General features: G+C 37.1%; 1 protein-coding gene and 1 non-coding gene across 2 annotated transcripts; one reads left to right on the plus strand and one right to left on the minus strand.

Moving 5' to 3' along the window:
- Nucleotides 1–16,193: 16,193 nt before the first annotated feature.
- LOC113273539 (uncharacterized protein DDB_G0283697-like) lies at nucleotides 16,194–18,025 on the plus strand. The gene is made up of 3 exons (XM_026523226.1): nucleotides 16,194–16,510; nucleotides 16,716–16,789; nucleotides 17,035–18,025. Exons 1-3 carry the CDS (start codon nucleotides 16,247–16,249, stop codon nucleotides 17,870–17,872), a joined length of 1,176 nt encoding a protein of 391 aa, XP_026379011.1. The 5' UTR covers nucleotides 16,194–16,246; the 3' UTR covers nucleotides 17,873–18,025.
- A 629-nt stretch (nucleotides 18,026–18,654) lies between these two features.
- Nucleotides 18,655–18,755, minus strand: LOC113276954. Its single transcript, XR_003324737.1, has one exon. It is a non-coding gene; the product is annotated as a U6 spliceosomal RNA (small nuclear RNA).
- Nucleotides 18,756–19,865: the final 1,110 nt, after the last annotated feature.

The raw sequence follows: 19,865 nt of genomic DNA on the forward strand, positions 1-19,865 counted from the left end.
AATGTATTAGGGATAATGTATATCAAACATAATTCTAGAAGGTGGCTGTAAGTCTGTTATTGAAGCTGTTGTTTCAAATTTTGAGAAAGGAAAATGGGAAGATCATAACCTTCTAGCGGAAATTAGTAGGATATTGCAGGTAGTTAGGGTTTTAGAGTGTACTTATATACCCCGTGAATGTAATAATATTGCTCATGTTCTCGCTAAATATGCAAAAGACAATAGTATTTGCTCTGTGTGGGATGTTAATCCTCCCGTGTTAGCTATTCTCTCTGAGGATAGCAAACCTATGTAAGTTTCTCTTTTAGTAATGAATATCTTTTCTATCAAAAAAATAAAAATAAATAAATAAATCAAAGGTGACTCGTTTCTTAATTGCATTGGGTTGTTTAATTGTATTAGATTAGCCTATGGTAAAATTTGGTGTATTGTAAATATGGTATGGTAAATTATTTTTATTTAGTCAATAAAATAAATACTTTGTTTTATATAAAAAATAACGAATCACAATGCAATTGTATAATACAAGACGAACAATACACTTTAATTAGGGTTATGGATCAACGATCCTTAGATCTCCCATATGTAAGTAGGTGTTACTGCTATTGATACTGGTTGCTATAGATTCTATCATTTTAGGTTCGTCACTATGGTTTGTATGAAAATCGTTTACCAATATTATAGTCAGCCGTGTTCTGTTAACTTTTGTGTTTAATGACCTTAGGATAACTCATAGATTACTTCTGAAAAAAATTAAAGAAAAAAACCCGTATTGGATTTGGATTTTTCTTTTTTTGATCGGTAAAATCAACATACTGGATTTGGATGTTGATTGGTCTTTATTAATTTGGAAATTTGGTAATTTGGACCCGTGTAGTTTTTTTACTAAAGACTGTAATTGTAATTAAGGTATAAATCTGATTAAGGTTGGAAATCTGTTACCAAAGCTTTCTTTAAACATTGTGTAAGAACTTAGTTTTTGAAAACTAGCATTTTTAGTGAATTCACAAAATGTGATCAATGGGATTCAATCAGGACTCGTTATTTTCTAATGGAATATTAATTTTTGGAAAGAGATATGGACTTTTTTTTGGTTAAAAACAACCTCTTAAAATGTATCATTCACCTTTATATTTGTAGGTTGGTTTGGATTTTATTTTATTTTTGAAAATAACCATATATATAGAACAGAGAAGAAACTAATTTGTAGATTCAAACTCATTTGGAATCAACTCTGGTAGAGTTGTCCGTCCGATGACTGAATCTGTGTGATTAGTTACTTCTAAAACAGATACAAAGTTTGAGTTCATATTACATTGCTCATAGGCTTTGACAGAATCAAAAGTAATAGCTGGAATTAAAAAGGAAGGTGTAACAGAGAAGCTAGTAATTAGTTGTGTTGAAGTTCTTCCTTCTTTTGCCAACAAATCTGCCACTTTGTTTGCTCTTCAATCCACACGGTGAAATCCCCCAAAAGAAACTAGTTCAGCTGCCATCTTCTTTACTTCATCTAATATGGCTACACATTGTCATTTGATTGAGGTTTGTTTGCCTTGTAGGTACTTGATGGTGTTTTGATTATCTCCTTCTATTGCCAGATTTTGAAAGTTGTTGTTGTTAATAGCCCAAGTTGTAGTCTGCAGCAAGGCTACAGCTTCAGCTTCTTCTGGTGATTCTGCCCTGCAGCTGTCCATCCCTGCTCCTTTCAAAGTCCATGTCCAGTGGCGTAAAATAAATCCAAAACCAGCATTAGTTGTATCAGAAACCCAAGAAGAATCATAGTTTAATTTATAAAAGTTTTTTATTGGCAGAGTCCAATAAATCAGATCATGAGTTTTGATGATGTTTTGTGTTATGACTGTTTTGTGTTATTGGATGCCAATATTCATAATGTCTTTGTATGTCTTTAGCTAATTGAACTGGCGTTCTACTTTTATCCTCAAAGACTCTGAAACATCTTTCTTTCTAGATGAACCAACACTTAGTTGCAGCTAATGCCATGGATATTGAGTTCAGATCTCCCCTCATCCATTTATTATACATATCTTAGAAAGAAGTATGCGTAGAAACAGTGTTAGAAGATACTCCATGCGGGGGCATTGGCTGAAGTGTCCAAATTTCTTTTGCATAGGTGCACTCAAAAAACAGATGAAAGGTAGATTCTTATGTATGCTGACAAAACACACAATTCCTATCCCCATCTCTACTTGAACCAAGTTTCTTTTTAGTTGGTAAAGAATCTTGTAAGCATTTCCAGATGAAAAGCTTGATTTTCTGAGAAGGATTGAATTCCTTATAAGGTTTGTATGCAATACTATTTGTGTATCCGGTTGATAAATAACTTGATTATGTTCATCCCTAGATAAAACAGGCATATCACCTAAGAACCGAAGACTTACCATTCTCTGACAAATCATCCAATGAATCATGTAAAACTTCCTTCAGCTGGTTCTTTTCATCCTTTGGCGAAGTTTCTTTTGTATTCTCCTCACCAACTGAACCATCAGAAGACAACGATAACTCCTTTTGAGTTGATAACGAAACATCTTTATCGTTATGTAATTATTCATCTTCGTCGACCAGATCTTCTTCTTGCATAGAAACATGATTTTCTTCATCGTTCTCTTCAGAAGTAGTGTTTATATTCTCATCAACTGATGCATTATAATCTTGCAAAACATACGAAACCTCATCTACTCGTTGTGTTACTTCTTCTCGTTGAGAAGTAGCTTTCGTATCTTCTCTGCCAAGTGGTGCAGTGGAAATATCGTCAGCATCATTCTGAACTAAAGAAAGATCTTCCTCGTCAAATATCATCTCGACGGACATAACCTCAATAATTTCCCTTGATAAAGAAAATTATATGTATTCTCAAAACAGTTGTGCACTACACGCCTGTCATACTGCCATGGTCTTCCAGGAATGAGATTTATCACAGGCATATTGATTACATCACATAATACAGAATCTTCATACCCAGGAAAAACAAAGGTTACGAGACATTGATGTGTAACCCATCCACGAAAGGAATCATTAACCCCTTTAACTGCATGAGGGTTGGGATGTGGTGTAACTGGTAAATCCAACTCCTCTATCACAATAGAAGCGATGTAATTTTCTGTACTACCACTATCTACACTCATATAATAGAATTTACCTCCAATTATACAACCAGATTTGAATGTGTTGTTTCTCTGTGTAAAAGAAGGTTGATCACACGAGGTATGACGAATCATACCTAAGAAATTCGAACCATAAGCTTGGTTATCTTGTTGTTCCATTGTATAAAACTTTTTATGAAGAAAAATAAAACTAGGGTTTTTTTTTTGTTTTTGTTTGTTTTTTTGATAAAAGGGTTTTGATTTGCGGAAGCGGGTTTAAGGATTTGTTTTTAGATAAGAATCTAAAAACACTGTATGTGATACCAACTAGTGTAGCACAAATAAGGGTAACAGGGATAGGGTTTAAGTTCGTCAGAAACTTAATTAAATCTGATTCAAGGATCAAGATTTAAGAGAATAAAGTTGATAATCAAACTGATAATAATAATATTGATAATAAGATGTATTTATAAACAAGAAGGCATAGCCTTTACATAGGTTCTACAAGAGCCGACTAAAAGAAAAGAAAATGAATTTTACCTAAACTAGGAAAGTAAAGGACTTGCAAATCAAGTAAACTAAAACAGACGCAAAGGATCAACAGTCATTGTTGATACAGACGGAAAGGATCAACAGTCATTGTTGATACAGACGCAGATGTCCTACATCACATAATTTCTTCCAATTTTTTTTGTCTTAATTGTGGTTGAATCATTGAAGTTTTGAAGTTTGGCATATATATACTTCACATAGAACTCTCCATTAGTAGTAAGAAGCCATCTGATTTTGTCTTTTTTTCAATAATCCCTCTTTAGTTAAGAAAAGCCTTATGTTCAAGATTTCCCTGACCAAATATAAATCAAACATTAGAAGTTAACAGGTTAATATTCCACTTCTTTGTTTCACAGTCAATCAACTGTGATACAAGTGTTATGTTGGAGTTATTGTTTGGGGGAGAGTGAGATAAAGTCTCTCTCCTATTTGATATCCATTTATCTTGCCAGATATCAAATGAAGTTCCATCACCCACCTCCCAAATGGTATATTTTTTGATGTGTTCCATACCCTGCAAGATACATTTCCATACCCAAGAGGCTTGTGATTTCTTCTTGGAATGTAATGCACCTGTTTTTTTAAAATACTTTCCTTTTAGAATTTGTGCCCATTAATCGTCAGGGTGACTAACTAACCGCCAAGCGATTCTGCTAATCATTGTTTGATTCATTTCATTAGCTTTTTTGAACCCCGATCCTCCCTGGTCCACAGGTTTGCAAACGAAATCAAAAGCTTTGATGTAGATACCTTTAGAGTTTGTGTGTTTTCCCCACCAAAAATCTCGTTGGATATCGTTGAAACGCTTAGTTATTTTTTTTTTTGTAGCACAAAACAGCCCATGCTGAAGATGAGCATGCTAGAAAGTACTGATTTTTTAAAAACCATTTTACTTGGTTGAGATAAGATTTTTCCTAGCCAAGTTTTTATTCTTTGTTCCATTTTTTCGATTATGTTATCAAAAGCTTTTAATTTAGACTTATTTATGAAGAGGGGAGCCCCCGGATGTGTATCTTTAATGTTAATTATTTTTTTTTCATGAGCCAAGAGATAATACCCTGATGCTTGTTATGAACCTTTTTACTAAAAAACAAACCTGACTTGGCAAAGTTAATAACTTGCCCTGATTCTTCGCTAAAGAGGTTAATAGCTTCTATCAAGTTCTTACAGCTTCCTAGGTTTGCCTTAGTAAATAGCAGAAGATCATCTGCAAAGAACAGATGTGAGATTGGTGGTGATTTAGGCGTCAATTTAATGCCTTGAACTTTTTGGACTGTTTCCAGATGACAAAGTAAACGTGAAAAGACTTCCATACAGAGAATGAAAAGGTAAGGGGATAGAGGATCCCCTTGCCTAATCCCTCTTGAAGGATTGAATTCCTTATAAGGGAAACCATTAAGAAGAACGGCTATAGAAGAGGATGAAACACATTGAAAGATTAATTCACACCATTCTCTAGAGAAACCAAAAGCTGTTAAGGTTTTGATTAAAAATTTCCAACTGACTCTATCAAAGGCTTTCGACATGTCAATTTTTACGCCTATGTTCTCAGTTTTCTTTTTACTTTTTTCATTGAATGAACTACTTCATGGGCAACTATAATATTGTCAGGGATCTGTCTAGAGGAGAGGAATGCAGATTGAAGAGGGGATATGATCTTTTCCAAGAGTTTTTTGAATCTATTTGCCATCAATTTAGCAATGATCTTATATGGTGTGTTGCAAAGCCCTATCGGCCTAAACTCCCCTGGTTTTTTTGGATTTTTTGTTTTAGCGATAAAAAACAAGAAAGTTTTGTTTAGGTTTGGATTTAGTTTTTGTGTCTGAAAAAAGTTTTGAACAACTGCCACCAATTGTGGACCACCTGTTTCCCAGTTATGTTTGAAGAAGCTAACAGGAATTCCATCTGGCCCTGGCGCTTTATTGGATTTTAATTTTTTAACCACCTCCCATATTTCAGTAGCAGATGGGATTTCCATTAATTTTTTGTTTTTTCAGGTGATATGCATGGTTCTATGTGAGAGAAGATTTCATTTTCTGAGTTTTCAGTAGATGCTTTGAAAAGGTTTGAAAAATAATCTGTTAGCACGTTTTCTATGTCGTTTCTAGAAGAGACAACCTTGTCTTGACTATCCTGTATGCAATCGATATTATTTCTTTTCCTCCTATTTAAAGTGGTGACATGAAAAAACTTCGTATTTCTTTCTCCTAGAGCAATTGTGTTATTTCTAGATTGTTGTTTGGCTATATCTTCTTGAGTGTCATAAAGAGATTCTAGCTCAATCAGTTTTTCTCCAATCAGTTTATTGTTAAAATATCCTGAGTTTCTAGCTTGTATATTTTCTATGAGTTTGAGAATGTTTTTGATTTTTTTATTCGGTTTTCCAAAGATATCTCTTTTCCAAATGCCTAAGTTCTCTCCTAAAGTAGAGATGATGCTTATGAGGTCAACATCCGGATTCCCAGATGTTGTATTGTTCCAAGACTGTTTGATGACTTGAAGACAAGAATCCTCTTTCAACCAAGTATCGTAAAACTTAAAAGAATGACTCAAATACACCTTATTTGAGTTTAAGGAAAGGCATATAGGCTATCAGAGCCTATAGCCACCAAGTTTTCAAGAATTGCTTCTTGGAATTCAATATTCCATTCCGCATTTTCCAAGGCTCTGTCAAGCCTTTGTTTAATGTTAGCTAATCCTTCCCTTTTATTGCTCCAAGTAAAAATGTTCTCCTTAAAGCCTAAGTCTTCTAAACCTGTTCGCTGAATTAAATTTAAAACTGATTCCACTTTTTTCCTATCAAAGGGTAATCCTCCTTGTGTTTCCTCACTATTGAAGATTATGTTTAAGTCTCCTATTACTAGCCATGGCATTTTATTGAAGTTAACTCTTTGTGCTATGTCTTCTAAATAACCCATCACTTCTAATTTATGATCATGTTTGGGTGCACCATAAAAAGCATGTCAGTAGCCACCCCGGAGAGTGGAAGTTATTTTTAACTATGATGTTTTATCATGTTAAGGTTCCATTGAACCACTTCAAAATGAAAGTCATCCACCCATGCAATTGCTAATCCCCCAGCTATTCCATCTGGGTCTATGATGAGTGCCAAATATTGTATATATTTATCCCTTTCTGTTGGCATTTTAACTCATCTTTTGTGCATTAATTCTACATTTTATCCCATATTCTGTATTTTCATTGTTTTCAAGAATAAATATTTTTCTTACTTAATTTTGCATTTTTAGGTAATAAATAAAGTTCGGATGAGTCGCGGAGCGAAAAGAGCAGAAAAGTAGTGAAAAGCCGGGAGAAATCACGCAAGGAAGCCGCGAAGAATGGTGCGCACAACCTCATTTTCTACACACAAAAGCGCCTCCATTCTCAGCCATTAGATCAGTTCTCAGAAGCATCCAACGGTCGCTCCTTCATAGAGCATCAAAATCTGAAGTCTCTGCCAAGCACCACAGCGCTGAAATTCCAAGCCTTTAGATTAGATGGTAGTTGAATCCAACGGTCGCTCCCTTGCTGTGCATCAATGTTTGATATCCCCACCTTACACTACAGCACCGAACCTAATCTAGCACCGTTCGTTTCGCTGTATCCCTTCATCCGACGGTCGCTCCTCGCTTGCCTCCGCATCACCGTCCGATCTACCTACCAGCTTCGCATCCAATGACTCAGCGTCGCAGAACATCAAATTTGATGAAGCCGCCTCACACTCTAGCAACCGAACCTATACCACCTACCCAAACACCCCCCTTCTCCCAAACAGTCGAGCCATCTCCTCCACCACCCCCCTCTGCAGAGCCATCACCCTGCAACTGCCGCACCACCCTCTCCACCTCTGCCACCAACTCACTGCCACCACCACACCTCCACCATCATCACCCTATCGCCCAACAACCAAAACCCATCTCCCCCCTAGCCCTCTAGTTCCCTATTTTCTCACTTTTTCACGCTTCTTTGCCTGAAACCCTAGGCGTGAAGAACTGATAAATTAGGTAACCTAGAGTTGCAAGTGGCGCATGAGAAGAGGTCAGGGAGCAATTACAAAGCATGGGTCGACGATTTCAAGGATCAATTTCAAAGAAATTAGGTAAACCTAATTCAACTGATTTTTGGGGAAGAACCCTAATTTTGTGGTTTTGAGAAATTTGGGTCTGTGACTATAAATAGCCTTGTGGGTATGATGTAAAAACTATGCTTGGAATAGCCAGCATCCAGGACTTTCATGTCCTGTTAATTTTCAGTTTCAGCTCAGTTCATGTTTCAGTTCAATTTCAGTTAAATGTGTATGTTTTAATTTCTTGCTTTGTCACTGTTAAATGTGCTTATGTTATGTTCTGTTAATGTTATGTGCTTGTTTAATTTCATGTTTGATTTCCAATTCATTCCTGTTACATTTGTCCTGTTAACATGTGTTGTTGCTCACTGCCATGTAATGTTTGTGTAATGTCATGTTTAATTTGCTGTCACAATTGATGGAATGCTAGGCTAGGTATCTGTGAAGCTTTGAACTAATTGTGCAATGGAAGAAATCAGTGCTCATAGCAAGCTGATTTTCTTGCCATTCCTTGTGTATGCTTAGGTTGCAGTGTTGATTGAGCTTTGGGAGAAACTAGTGCTCATAGCAAGCTAGTTCTCTTCCCATTCTATAGGAATGCCTGTATTCTTGCCTTAGTATTGCTTCATTTCAGTTTCTTTATCACCCCTGCCCTTGGCTTAGGCCTTGGTTCATCTTGCACTGTTTTATGCTTGTAGTTGCTTTGTTCTTTGTTTCTGTCACTGTTTTACTTCCATGTTCATTTTATGTGCTGATTTACTTCTAGTGCTGCTACTTCTTTTGGCTTGCTGCAACTCTGTTGCTTCTCTTATTCCACTGCCTTGCAGCTGCTGTGCAGCACTTGTGCTGCTGCTGCATTGCCTTCTCTGCTGCTGCAACTCTGTTGTTGCTGCTTTCTCTGCTTGCACTGCTTGTGCAGCTGCTGTGCAGCTCTTGCTCCTGCTGCTGCTACTACCTGTTGTGCATTGCTTCTGTTACTGCTGAAGCCCAGATTAATTACAAAAGCCCACTGTGGACTTAATCAAAGCCCAGGTGAAAAGCTAGAGCCCAATTCTCAATTCACAGTCACTGTTAGCCCAAGGCCCAAAAGACCAAAAGCCCAGGTTTAATCCCAAGCTCAGTTCACTACACTGAGCCCAAGCCTAAGTTCAAGGCAAAGCCTAGTTCACTGCTAGGACAAAAGGTCAGGCCCAGTCCATTATAACTGTTAGTTCAAAAACTCTGAGCCCAAAGCATCAGTTCACATTACAGAGCCCAATTCATTCAAAGGGCATTCAAACCCATTAGTACTCAAAACCCAATTTAAGCCAAAAGGCTTCATAGCCCAATAGCAATTTAGGAACCCAAATAGTTAGAACACTACAAAACACACCCGATCTCTGTGGATCGACCCGTACTTGCACGAGCTACAACCGACGACCGTGCACTTGCGGTATTACTGTAGGCCCCGTTTTTCATTTCGCTTCAATTTTATACGCTTTCCCGGGTCCACCAAGTTTTTGGCGCCGTTGCCGGGGACTACCAAGTTTTTGGCGCCGTTGCCGGGGACTACCAAGTTTTTGGCGCCGCTGCCGGGGATTGGTGCTGTGTTTTATCTGTGTTTTTCTTAGCTATTTTGTATTTCATTTCATAGCATTTGCATCTGCATCTGCTTCACTTCATTTGTTGTTGGACCTGCTGTTCTGAACCTGTTTTCCTCTGCTGGGACGCCACCAAGGAAAAGAACCAAAGCCCAACTGGGTTTTTGCAACAATATCAGAGCAGCTGGGCTGTGCTTAAAAGGTAACCCATTTAAGAGAACCCGAATTGTGGGCTTCCATTTTTTTAATTGTGGGCATGTAATATTAAAGCCAATTTTTGGGCTTCTCTTATTTTCTGTTGGGTTTGTAATAATTTATTTGTGGGCTTGTTTGTTTAATTTGTGGGCTTGTGTATTTAATTTTTGTGAGCTTGTTTAATTTGGACTGGTAATTTGTATTCTGGGTTTTTAAACCCAGCTGAGCTTGTAACCGATTGTGGGCCGCAGCCTTCCTTCATTCCATTAGAGGACCAACAGTGGGCTTGCTCCCAATTTTAAAAAACCAAATCTTATTTTCTTAATTTTATTTTCTTTTTTTAAAAAAAAAAAAAAAAAAAAAAAATTTCTTTTGCTCCCAATTTCAAAAACCAAAAATTTCTCCCATAAAAACCAAAGTTTTCCAAATGTCTCCCGACAAAACCAATTTTTTTCCAAAAAGTCCAATCCCATTAAAAAACCAAATTTTCTTGTAGATAATGTGTTAGTTAAATTTCCTTTTGTATATATTTTGCTAATCCAATATGATCTCGGCTGAAATATGTTGGATTTTTGCCTTGAATAAACGGAGTTTTAATTCTGCTTTCGCCGAAATCGGGTATTCTCTCTCCTTTTACTCTACTCAGCATGTCCCTTTCCATATGTTGCATTTTAATTCTTTCCATATTTTGAAACATTGAGGACAATGTTTAGTTTAGGTTTGGGGGTATAGAGTAGATACCATGATAATTTGCCATAATTAAAAACGAACTCCTTCTTCTTTTTGAAAAAATTGAAAAATTCCAAAAAAAAAATTGAAAAATAAAAATTCAAAAAAATTAAAAAATGAAAAATCATAAAAAATGGAGCTCATTTACCTTGAAATGTTGACTCTTGTGCAAATATGTAATTATTAGGAGTCTTAGTCTAGATATTTAGGCACCCTGATTCTAGCACAATTCACATAGTGATAAGAAATTTGCACGCGCACGATCTACCAATACATGTATGGCCTCGATCTTCAAGGTGTTTGATAGGAAGTTACGATTGCCAATCACTTTAGAATACTGAACGAAACTGGACTAGCTTGTTCTTTGGTTGGTTGGGATAGAAGGTGGAGGTTACATTAAGAAAGACAACCATCGAATTTAACTGGGTGCATCAAAAAGGGCTACCTCTTGCAAAGTGTCATGTAATCTTTTGTTTCCTTTTGTATATGTATCAAAAGTGTTTCCTTATTCAAAAAAAAAAAAAAAAAAAAAAAAAAAAAAATCAAGTATTTATCAATTCCATCTCTCTTGTTCCAAAAATAAAAGAGAGTAGTCAATGTAAATAAGAGTCATGTAAATAGTCATTTTGTTTTTTTCATTGTAATAAGCAAGGAGGGTGTATGCCATTGATGTACAACGCGAGTAATTGTGAAATACCTCCAACTCATTCACAATTCTCGTAAAGTCCGGACAGCTAGCTAGATTTCGACCTCAGTTCGTAGCCTGAGAAACTATCTCTTGGTGATTAGTAGTCATAACTTCAAATCTTTCTTTACACATGTGTAGATACACTTTACACTCTTATCACATGTCTTTTTTTTGTTATCAGTGCTAGGATTGTGCCTTCGATAGCTAGATTGACATCTCCATTTTGCTGTGAGCTTAACTGTTTTGCACATGTCACATTTGATGGAATCTGAGCTTATATTTTGACCTAGAACTTTGTAGATACGTTCTAAGCAAACCTTCACGAGACTTCAACTCGTCCACTAGGGACACTTAGTGGTTTAAAAGGCTTAGTGCATACGCTAAATGCATTCGAGAGACCAGCGACAGTGGTATAGTTAGGATTTCCTTAGTTTTGTTTTACTTGAGGACAAGTAAAATTCAGGTTTGGGGGTATTTGATGAGTGCCAAATATTGTATATATTTATCCCTTTCTGTTGGCATTTTAACTCATCTTTTGTGCATTAATTCTACATTTTATCCCATATTCTGTATTTTCATTGTTTTCAAGAATAAATATTTTTCTTACTTAATTTTGCATTTTTAGGTAATAAATAAAGTTCGGATGAGTCGCGGAGCGAAAAGAGCAGAAAAGTAGTGAAAAGCCGGGAGAAATCACGCAAGGAAGCCGCGAAGAATGGTGCGCACAACCTCATTTTCTACACACAAAAGCGCCTCCATTCTCAGCCATCAGATCATTTCTCAGAAGCATCCGACGGTCGCTCCTTCATAGAGCATCAAAATCTGAAGTCTATGCCGAGCACCACAGCGCTGAAATTCCAAGCCTTCAGATTAGATGGTAGTTGAATCCAACGGTCGCTCCCTTGCTGTTCATCAACGTTTGATATCTCCGCCTTACACTACAGTACCTAACCCCATCAAGTACCGTTCATTTTGTTGTATCATATAATCCAACGGTCGATCATCGCTTGCCTCCGCATCACCGTCCGATCTACCTACCAGCTTCGCATCCAATGACTCAGCGTCGCAGAACATCAAATTTGATGAAACCGCCTCACACTCTAGCAACCGAACCTATACCACCTACCCAAACACCCCCCTTCTCCCAAACAGTCGAGCCATCTCCTCCACCAACCCCCTCTGCAGAGCCATCACCCTGCAACTGCCGCACCACCATCATCACCACCAACTCCACTGCCACCACCACTCCTCCACCATCATCACCCCATCACCCAACAACCAATACCATCTGTTCCCTTCTCCTTAGCCACCTATTTTCTCAATTTTTGCACGTTCTCTATCAGAAACCCTAGGCGTGCAAAATTGGTAAATTAGGTTGAGCTAGAGTGAAATTGAAGGCATGGAGTGATACAGGAGAGTCAGAGAAAGGATGGGTCGACGTCAATTTGACGATTAGGTGAGCTAATTTCACTGTTGGAATTTGGGGATTTTTCTATAAACCCTAATTTTATAATTTTGAGAAATTTGGGTCTGTGACTATAAATAGCCTTATGTGTGTGTTGTAATAGTTATGCTTGGAATAGCCAGCATCCAGGACTTTCATGTCCTGTTAATTTTCAGTTTCAGCTCAGTTCATGTTTCAGTTCAATTTCAGTTAAATGTGTATGTTTTAATTTCTTGCTTTGTCACTGTTAAATGTGCTTATGTTATGTTCTGTTAATGTTATGTGCTTGTTTAATTTCATGTTTGATTTCCAATTCATTCCTGTTACATTTGTCCTGTTAACATGTGTTGTTGCTCACTGCCATGTAATGTTTGTGTAATGTTGTGTTTAATTTGCTGTCACAATTGATGGAATGCTAGGCTAGGTATCTGTGAAGCTTTGAACTAATTGTGCAATGGAAGAAATCAGTGCTCATAGCAAGCTGATTTTCTTGCCATTCCTTGTGTATGCTTAGGTTGCAGTGTTGATTGAGCTTTGGGAGAAACTAGTGCTCATAGCAAGCTAGTTCTCTTCCCATTCTATAGGAATGCCTGTATTCTTGCCTTAGTATTGCTTCATTTCAGTTTCTTTATCACCCCTGCCCTTGGCTTAGGCCTTGGTTCATCTTGCACTGTTTTATGCTTGTAGTTGCTTTGTTCTTTGTTTCTGTCACTGTTTTACTTCCATGTTCATTTTATGTGCTGATTTACTTCTAGTGCTGCTACTTCTTTTGGCTTGCTGCAACTCTGTTGCTTCTCTTATTCCACTGCCTTGCAGCTGCTGTGCAGCACTTGTGCTGCTGCTGCATTGCCTTCTCTGCTGCTGCAACTCTGTTGTTGCTGCTTTCTCTGCTTGCACTGCTTGTGCAGCTGCTGTGCAGCTCTTGCTCCTGCTGCTGCTACTACCTGCTGTGCATTGCTTCTGTTACTGCTGAAGCCCAGATTAATTACAAAAGCCCACTGTGGACTTAATCAAAGCCCAGGTGAAAAGCTAGAGCCCAATTCTCAATTCACAGTCACTGTTAGCCCAAGGCCCAAAAGACCAAAAGCCCAGGTTTAATCCCAAGCTCAGTTCACTACACTGAGCCCAAGCCTAAGTTCAAGGCAAAGCCTAGTTCACTGCTAGGACAAAAGGTCAGGCCCAGTCCATTATAACTGTTAGTTCAAAAACTCTGAGCCCAAAGCATCAGTTCACATTACAGAGCCCAATTCATTCAAAGGGCATTCAAACCCATTAGTACTCAAAACCCAATTTAAGCCAAAAGGCTTCATAGCCCAATAGCAATTTAGGAACCCAAATAGTTAGAACACTACAAAACACACCCGATCTCTGTGGATCGACCCGTACTTGCACGAGCTACAACCGACGACCGTGCACTTGCGGTATTACTGTAGGCCCCGTTTTTCATTTCGCTTCAATTTTATACGCTTTCCCGGGTCCACCAGTCTACAATGTGGGTGTTAAGAAAATAGTTAAGAATGTTTCTCATTAAGCTCCTTTGAGACTTAGTTTCCGAAATAAACAAAACATCTGATTTTTCAATGTTAAGTAAAGTTTTGGAAATCCAATTATTATTTTGGTTATATTTTGTGCAGTAGAGGTTTATCAGTCCTTTTTTTAAACTTTATTATACCTTTATTAAGTTTTTGCTTCTTCCTTTTTTAATATTTTTTTCAAGCATGTGATATATTAAAACTACTAGATTACGAGTACACGTGGGTATTTAGTACATAAAGAGTCGTTTAATACAAATTGATTAAGAAAATATGGGTTTTGTGGTCCCAATAGTTACTGAAAGATTTTCCTCCTGACTATCATCTGTTGCGTAGTTGGCCAGACCATCTGCAGACTGGTTTCCTTCCTTGTAGTTGTCCGATACATAACAATGTGCAATTTGACATATTCTTTGTTTGATTTCTGAAATCATTCCAATTATGTACCACGGTGGTTCGAAAGGAGGGATCATGAAGCGCATGAGGCTTTCTGAGTCCATTTGAATATAACTTTTGTTCAGTTCCTTTCTGATGCAGTTCTGGATGCCAAGAGCATGGCCCATGTCTCAGCTACTATGGCGTAAATACCATCACAAATCTGGCTTTTGTATCCTTACAAATGAAGTATGTGCACGCGATTCCTAGATGTCCCCTGGTTGATCCATCAATATTGATTTTAATCCAGTCTAGGTTAGGGCCGACCCAACCTATCGATATGATTTTGTTGTTATGATGGATCTTGTACGTAGAATTTAAGTACGGTGGATCCCCTGGTATATCGGAGGCAAGATCTCATTTGCATAGTTGTATTCCTGCTGAAGTTTTAGTTCCATTTGTACAATGTTTTCAGGTCTGAATGTTTTTGGTGATTATTAGTTAATTTTTTGTATCCATAAGGACCAAATTTGAAAACAGAAGGAGGTCACATTGAGGATGAGGCTTTTGTTTTCAACAATTGTGTACTTGTTGGTTTCAAAGTTAGGGGTTTGGAGATGAAGGAGTGGTATATATTTGACTGGTTTGAAAGCCGAGTGAGAAGGGCGTTCCAAGCAGAAGCTGCGAGATGGCATTGTAAAAGTATGTGTTTATCCGTTTCGGGGTCAGAATTATATTGGGAACATATGTTGGAGCTGGTTTAGATGAATTCGATTTAGAACGGTGACCATCATTTTGGTGTTCCAAACATGGTATAGTAAATTATTTTTTATTAGTTTTATAAAAGACATTTTTTATTTTGAATATCAAGCAAGCAACCGTAATGTCATTGTAGGATACAAGTTATTTGACAGTCACGGTTAAGTTCAGAAAAATTATGGCAGATATGTTCTAATTCTGAATCTTTTGCAGAATCAAAATAGAAAACTGTATTGTTGACATTTTTTTCTTATCTCAATATCTGGCTTGTCGTTTGAACATACCTAATTAACACTGACAGATTACGGCGAGTTATGTTGGCGATATACAAAAACAAACATGAAATAAATATGGGACAATTAATCAAAATTTTAAATTTAAAAGAGTAATTTTAAATGAACCGTTCCTAAAAACTAAATAAAAACCGTGTACTTATATATGGATGGGCCCCACATCTTTGGGAATGAGCAAGGGATCATTTTTGGGCCTCATCATGGGAAGAAGTATGAGTACACGATTTCTATGTTATCGTCTACTTGGACAATCCATTTAAAATATTTGAATCTGAAAATGATTAGATAAAAATATGTGAGATGTTTTCTCAATGCGGTCTGTTATCATCGTACATACAGTTATCCTACCTCCATCGTCCCGCCTCTAGTATAAGGTGGAGCGAAAAAGAACTTCCATTCCACAAGATAATACTTTTGCCAAGAGTCAAATAAAGTCATAAACAAAGTCAACGACTAGAAATAGGTGTATCATGATACTGTAATGACATTAACTATACTAGAGTTAAGCCGAAATGGTCTAAGATCCAATAAAGTGATCTCCTGTAGAAAGTCCATCTTAAACATTGTGCATCACCTATAATCCACCCATCAACGGCCAATATTCCTCATCTAGAAATTTCCAGTTTATCATAACATACAAAATTCACCTATGTCAAATACCGAAAACACCCTTCTCCTTTTCACTCTTTTGATTCTCAGTACTTGCTTTCAGACAACTAGTTTGGTTAACGTGTTACGTCACCACAACTTCCTCTTTGAAAGACCATTTTAGTATGTAATTAATTTAAAAATGAAGGAGAATATTGTAATTCAATAAAGGTTCCCCAAATATATACAGAAGAAAGAAAAAGAAAATGAAATCAGAAGTTAAACCTGAAAGTGAAAAAGAAAATTATCGAGTAAGAGAGGTTTCTGAGTGAGATCTACACACGATGAGGATCCGTAAACTCATCGCTCAGAAAAAAATCTCTGAACCTAATTCAAATGTTCTTACACCTTCTCCTCCTTTAACTCCAACGAAAACGATAATCCCATCTTCTGCTGCTGCTGCTGATGTCTCAACCAGTTCTGAGGAGGAGGAGCGCGTGAATAATTTTCAGGAAAAAGAAGTTGTTGTCTGTGAACTGAATATGTCTTTATGGGATGTGATTCCAGTTAAAGAGCTTCGCTATTACCTCCCAAAGAAGGTTTATAAGGTTAGTTTGTATTCATTTCTTTCTATTATCGATCTTCTTTGTTTTAGGGTTCCAACATTTTGGGTTGGTTAGGGTTTGTATTAATGATCGATTTTTCTTGGGATGAATTAGGAAAATAAATTATGGGTTCTCTTTAGTTTCTGTATTTGGTTATATGGTGTTATCGTATTTGAGCTCGGAGCAACTGATAATAGTGAAACTGCAGGCTAAGAAGAAAGGAAAATACGACGATAAGAGAATTAGAGATGAATCAGTTAATGCAGACGGTGATCGAATAAGGTATGTCGACTATCTTTACTGATTTCAATTTACGATTATTTGAGTTCATGGATGAAATGAGAAATTAGGGTTTTCATTTTTGGGACACAAAATTATCTATCTCGTAATAAAAGGAAAGGTTTAAGAAACCAAAATTTCTATTTGTTATCGGGAGCTTTCGAATGATTTGAACTGAAATAGAGCCTGTGATTATCGGAAATGAGGAAATTTTAGGGTTTTTCGTTTTTTCATTTTTGGTTGGGCAGTATTTTGGGAGATGATATTGAACCCGAAGATGATGACGAAGAAAAAACTGAATTGGTAGAGAAACAATATGCGACGGCGTATAAAAGGAAATTATGGTTGAAATCATTGACGAAGAAGAATAACGAGAAGAGGAAAAGAGATTGCAATGACGATATTGACAATAATGAAAAGGAGAAGAAGAAGAAGAAGAAGAAAGTAGTGTATTGTTGCAAAACTGTTGGGGAAGGATGGCATTGTCGATCGAAAGCACAAATAGGAAGTCGATTATGTAAACATCATTTGATTCAAATGCAACGTAATTCAGATCATCAGAGAGATAATAATAATCAGGAAAAGAAGATTCAAAAATTGGAAAAGAAAACAGCAAGAAGAGGTAGACCACCAAAAGAATCGAGCACTAATACTATTCGTGGAAAAAGGATTAAGGGGAAATTATCGGGGAAAAAATCATCGGAATTTTATTATTATTCAGGGTTTGGTCCGCTATGGGGAAAGAATAAACGAGGTAGACCACTCAAAGAAGTTAAGAAACAACAAGTTTCAGAAGAGGAAGATGCAGAAGAGGGAGACGCAAAAGTGGATGAATGTGTAAAATTAGAAGAAAAGCAAGAAATTGTCAATGAAGCCGTAATTGATCATCATCGAACAAGTCCTAAAATGAATATCGTCAAAGAGGAAAATGTTGATGGAAATGATGATAATGGTTGTATGTTTGTGGATGACGACTTTGATGACTCTGAGGACTCCGATGAAGATTGTAATGGTGTTGATGTCAAGAAAAGATATCGAAAACCCATCAAAGCTCGATCACTTGCATCGTTGTTTTCGAATACTTAGTTTCTTTTAGTTTCTGGTGGTTGTTTTTTGATTTTTTTTATGGTTGCGTATTGTGATTTTTTTTTACGTTGAAAAACAATGGAAAAATAATGTATTTTGGAATGAATTCTCAAGGGCCACAAAGTTAATCTGATGTGATCAACGGTTGTGATTCTTTGACTTTTTGAGCTGGAATAGTGATCGTTGAATTTAGTTGACTTTATTTGGGTTAAGTAGAGAGATGGAAGCAGAACCAGATCCGTGGTTTGGGTCCCAAACTGCTTCCCTGGCCTCAACTTGAAGCAAACGAGAAGCTGACATGTGTGTCACTGCATACAAAAATAAAATAAAATAAAATGCTATTTGCACACCAAATTCTACACCCAAGAGGTGGTGGGAGGGAGGGGCCAGAAGATGCCCATACTTGTCAAACACCAAGCTGTTTATTGTCATTCACATCCGTACATTTGGCGTTTTCAGACAGATGATGCCTTGGTATATATAGCAGTCGATGTTCCAACTTCCAAGACCAAATATTAGCCACTCAATGAATTTCAGTGTCAAAAATTCTACCAATCGCTCTTCTTTTTTTTCCAATATTCTTTTTTCTTTTGATATGCAAAAGTCAGACCCAGACTCCTAACGCAACCCAGCTAGTTGGACTGGCCCCGCTGTCAGATCCAACACCGCTAAACCCATGATATAACTAATCTAATATAAATCTTTACGGTGACGGGGATTGAACCCCTAACTTCCTCCTTACTGGAGTTGATGGGATATCACTGAGCTATGCTCTTGGACCCAAAAATTTGAACTATTTCTCGATTTGTGCGTGTCATCCTTGAGCAGGGGCCATGGTAATCTTCTCTATATCTTTCCAAACATGAATTATCAGCATATGATCATGGTTTTCAACTCTAAGGCTTCTTTGCATATGTAGAGATTTCGGACTCGTTTCTTGTTCCGAAAAAAATAAATAAATAAATTCAAGTAAGATCTAAAGCAGCTTATTGTAAGATTCCAGAGAGCTAGCTAATTAAATGCAGATTAGATGAACAAGGAATTTAATCTTTTCAATCCTTACATCCCCATTTACTGTATTTGAGATTTTTTTGACTTGGGTTTTCATAGGACCATACAGAGAGCTAGCTAATCAAACACCGATCAAGAAGGAAAAAAACCCATCAACTGAAACAAATCAGGTTTTTCCCCGAAAGCGCTACATATCCCCATATTTGTCCCCACATCTGTCCCCCATTAGGTGGCGCTGTTTTCGTCCGTTGATTTCATTAGATTGGTGGGGCGGGGGAAATGCAGGGGGCCATTATTTGGTGTTATGTGAGGTGGGGGACAAATTTGTGGGATTTCTGTGGGGGACGAGGGGACGAGAAGCATTTTCCGCTTTAATTCTCATTCAAAACTGTTCTTCTCGGCTCTAATGTCTAAACTTCGAGGCTAGCCAATATTAGTCTCTGATGTCTCTGATACCATTACAATTGTAGGCTGACTAATTAATCTTCTCCATTTCTAATTAACCATTTCTTTTTAAAACTTTTCCAAATCAATGTAAGAAGAATCCTTTATTTCATTTTTTTTTCTCTGTCAATCTCAAGCCTAATAGGCTCATCAATTAACAAAAGTGTTGAATCCTCCTGACATTTTACTTAGAATATTATTTTTTGGTGAATATCTTCCACAGATATTGTGGAGATCTTGGAGTCTTATTTATACTGATAATGGAAAACAGGATTTGTTACAGACTCTAACTGAATCAAAAGACTTAAAACAAATTCAAAATACCAAAGACTAAACTGATCGTAAATATAGCCATACGACTCTCACTGTGTACTCGTTCAGCTGACTTAGTTACACAGCTGTATTCTTATCTCTAACATCCCCCCTCAAGTTGTACTGGAGCTTGCGAATGTGCAACTTGCTTCTAATGTACTGGAACCGTGGTGAAGATATCCCTTAGCTGATCTTTTGAACTTAATGAAACGAACTTGTAACTTCC

Source organism: Papaver somniferum, chromosome 4 (assembly GCF_003573695.1).
Source record: "Papaver somniferum cultivar HN1 chromosome 4, ASM357369v1, whole genome shotgun sequence".
Classification (NCBI taxonomy): Eukaryota; Viridiplantae; Streptophyta; class Magnoliopsida; order Ranunculales; family Papaveraceae; genus Papaver; species Papaver somniferum.

Bases quoted from the DNA above. Each gene is read 5' to 3' on its own strand.
- LOC113273539 (XM_026523226.1), top strand. From the start codon at position 16,247: ATGAGGATCCGTAAACTCATCGCTCAGAAAAAAATCTCTGAACCTAAT. The intron at 16,511-16,715 runs GTTAGTTTGTAT...GTGAAACTGCAG, and splicing joins TCCCAAAGAAGGTTTATAAG to GCTAAGAAGAAAGGAAAATA. The intron at 16,790-17,034 runs GTATGTCGACTA...TTGGTTGGGCAG, and splicing joins GCAGACGGTGATCGAATAAG to TATTTTGGGAGATGATATTG.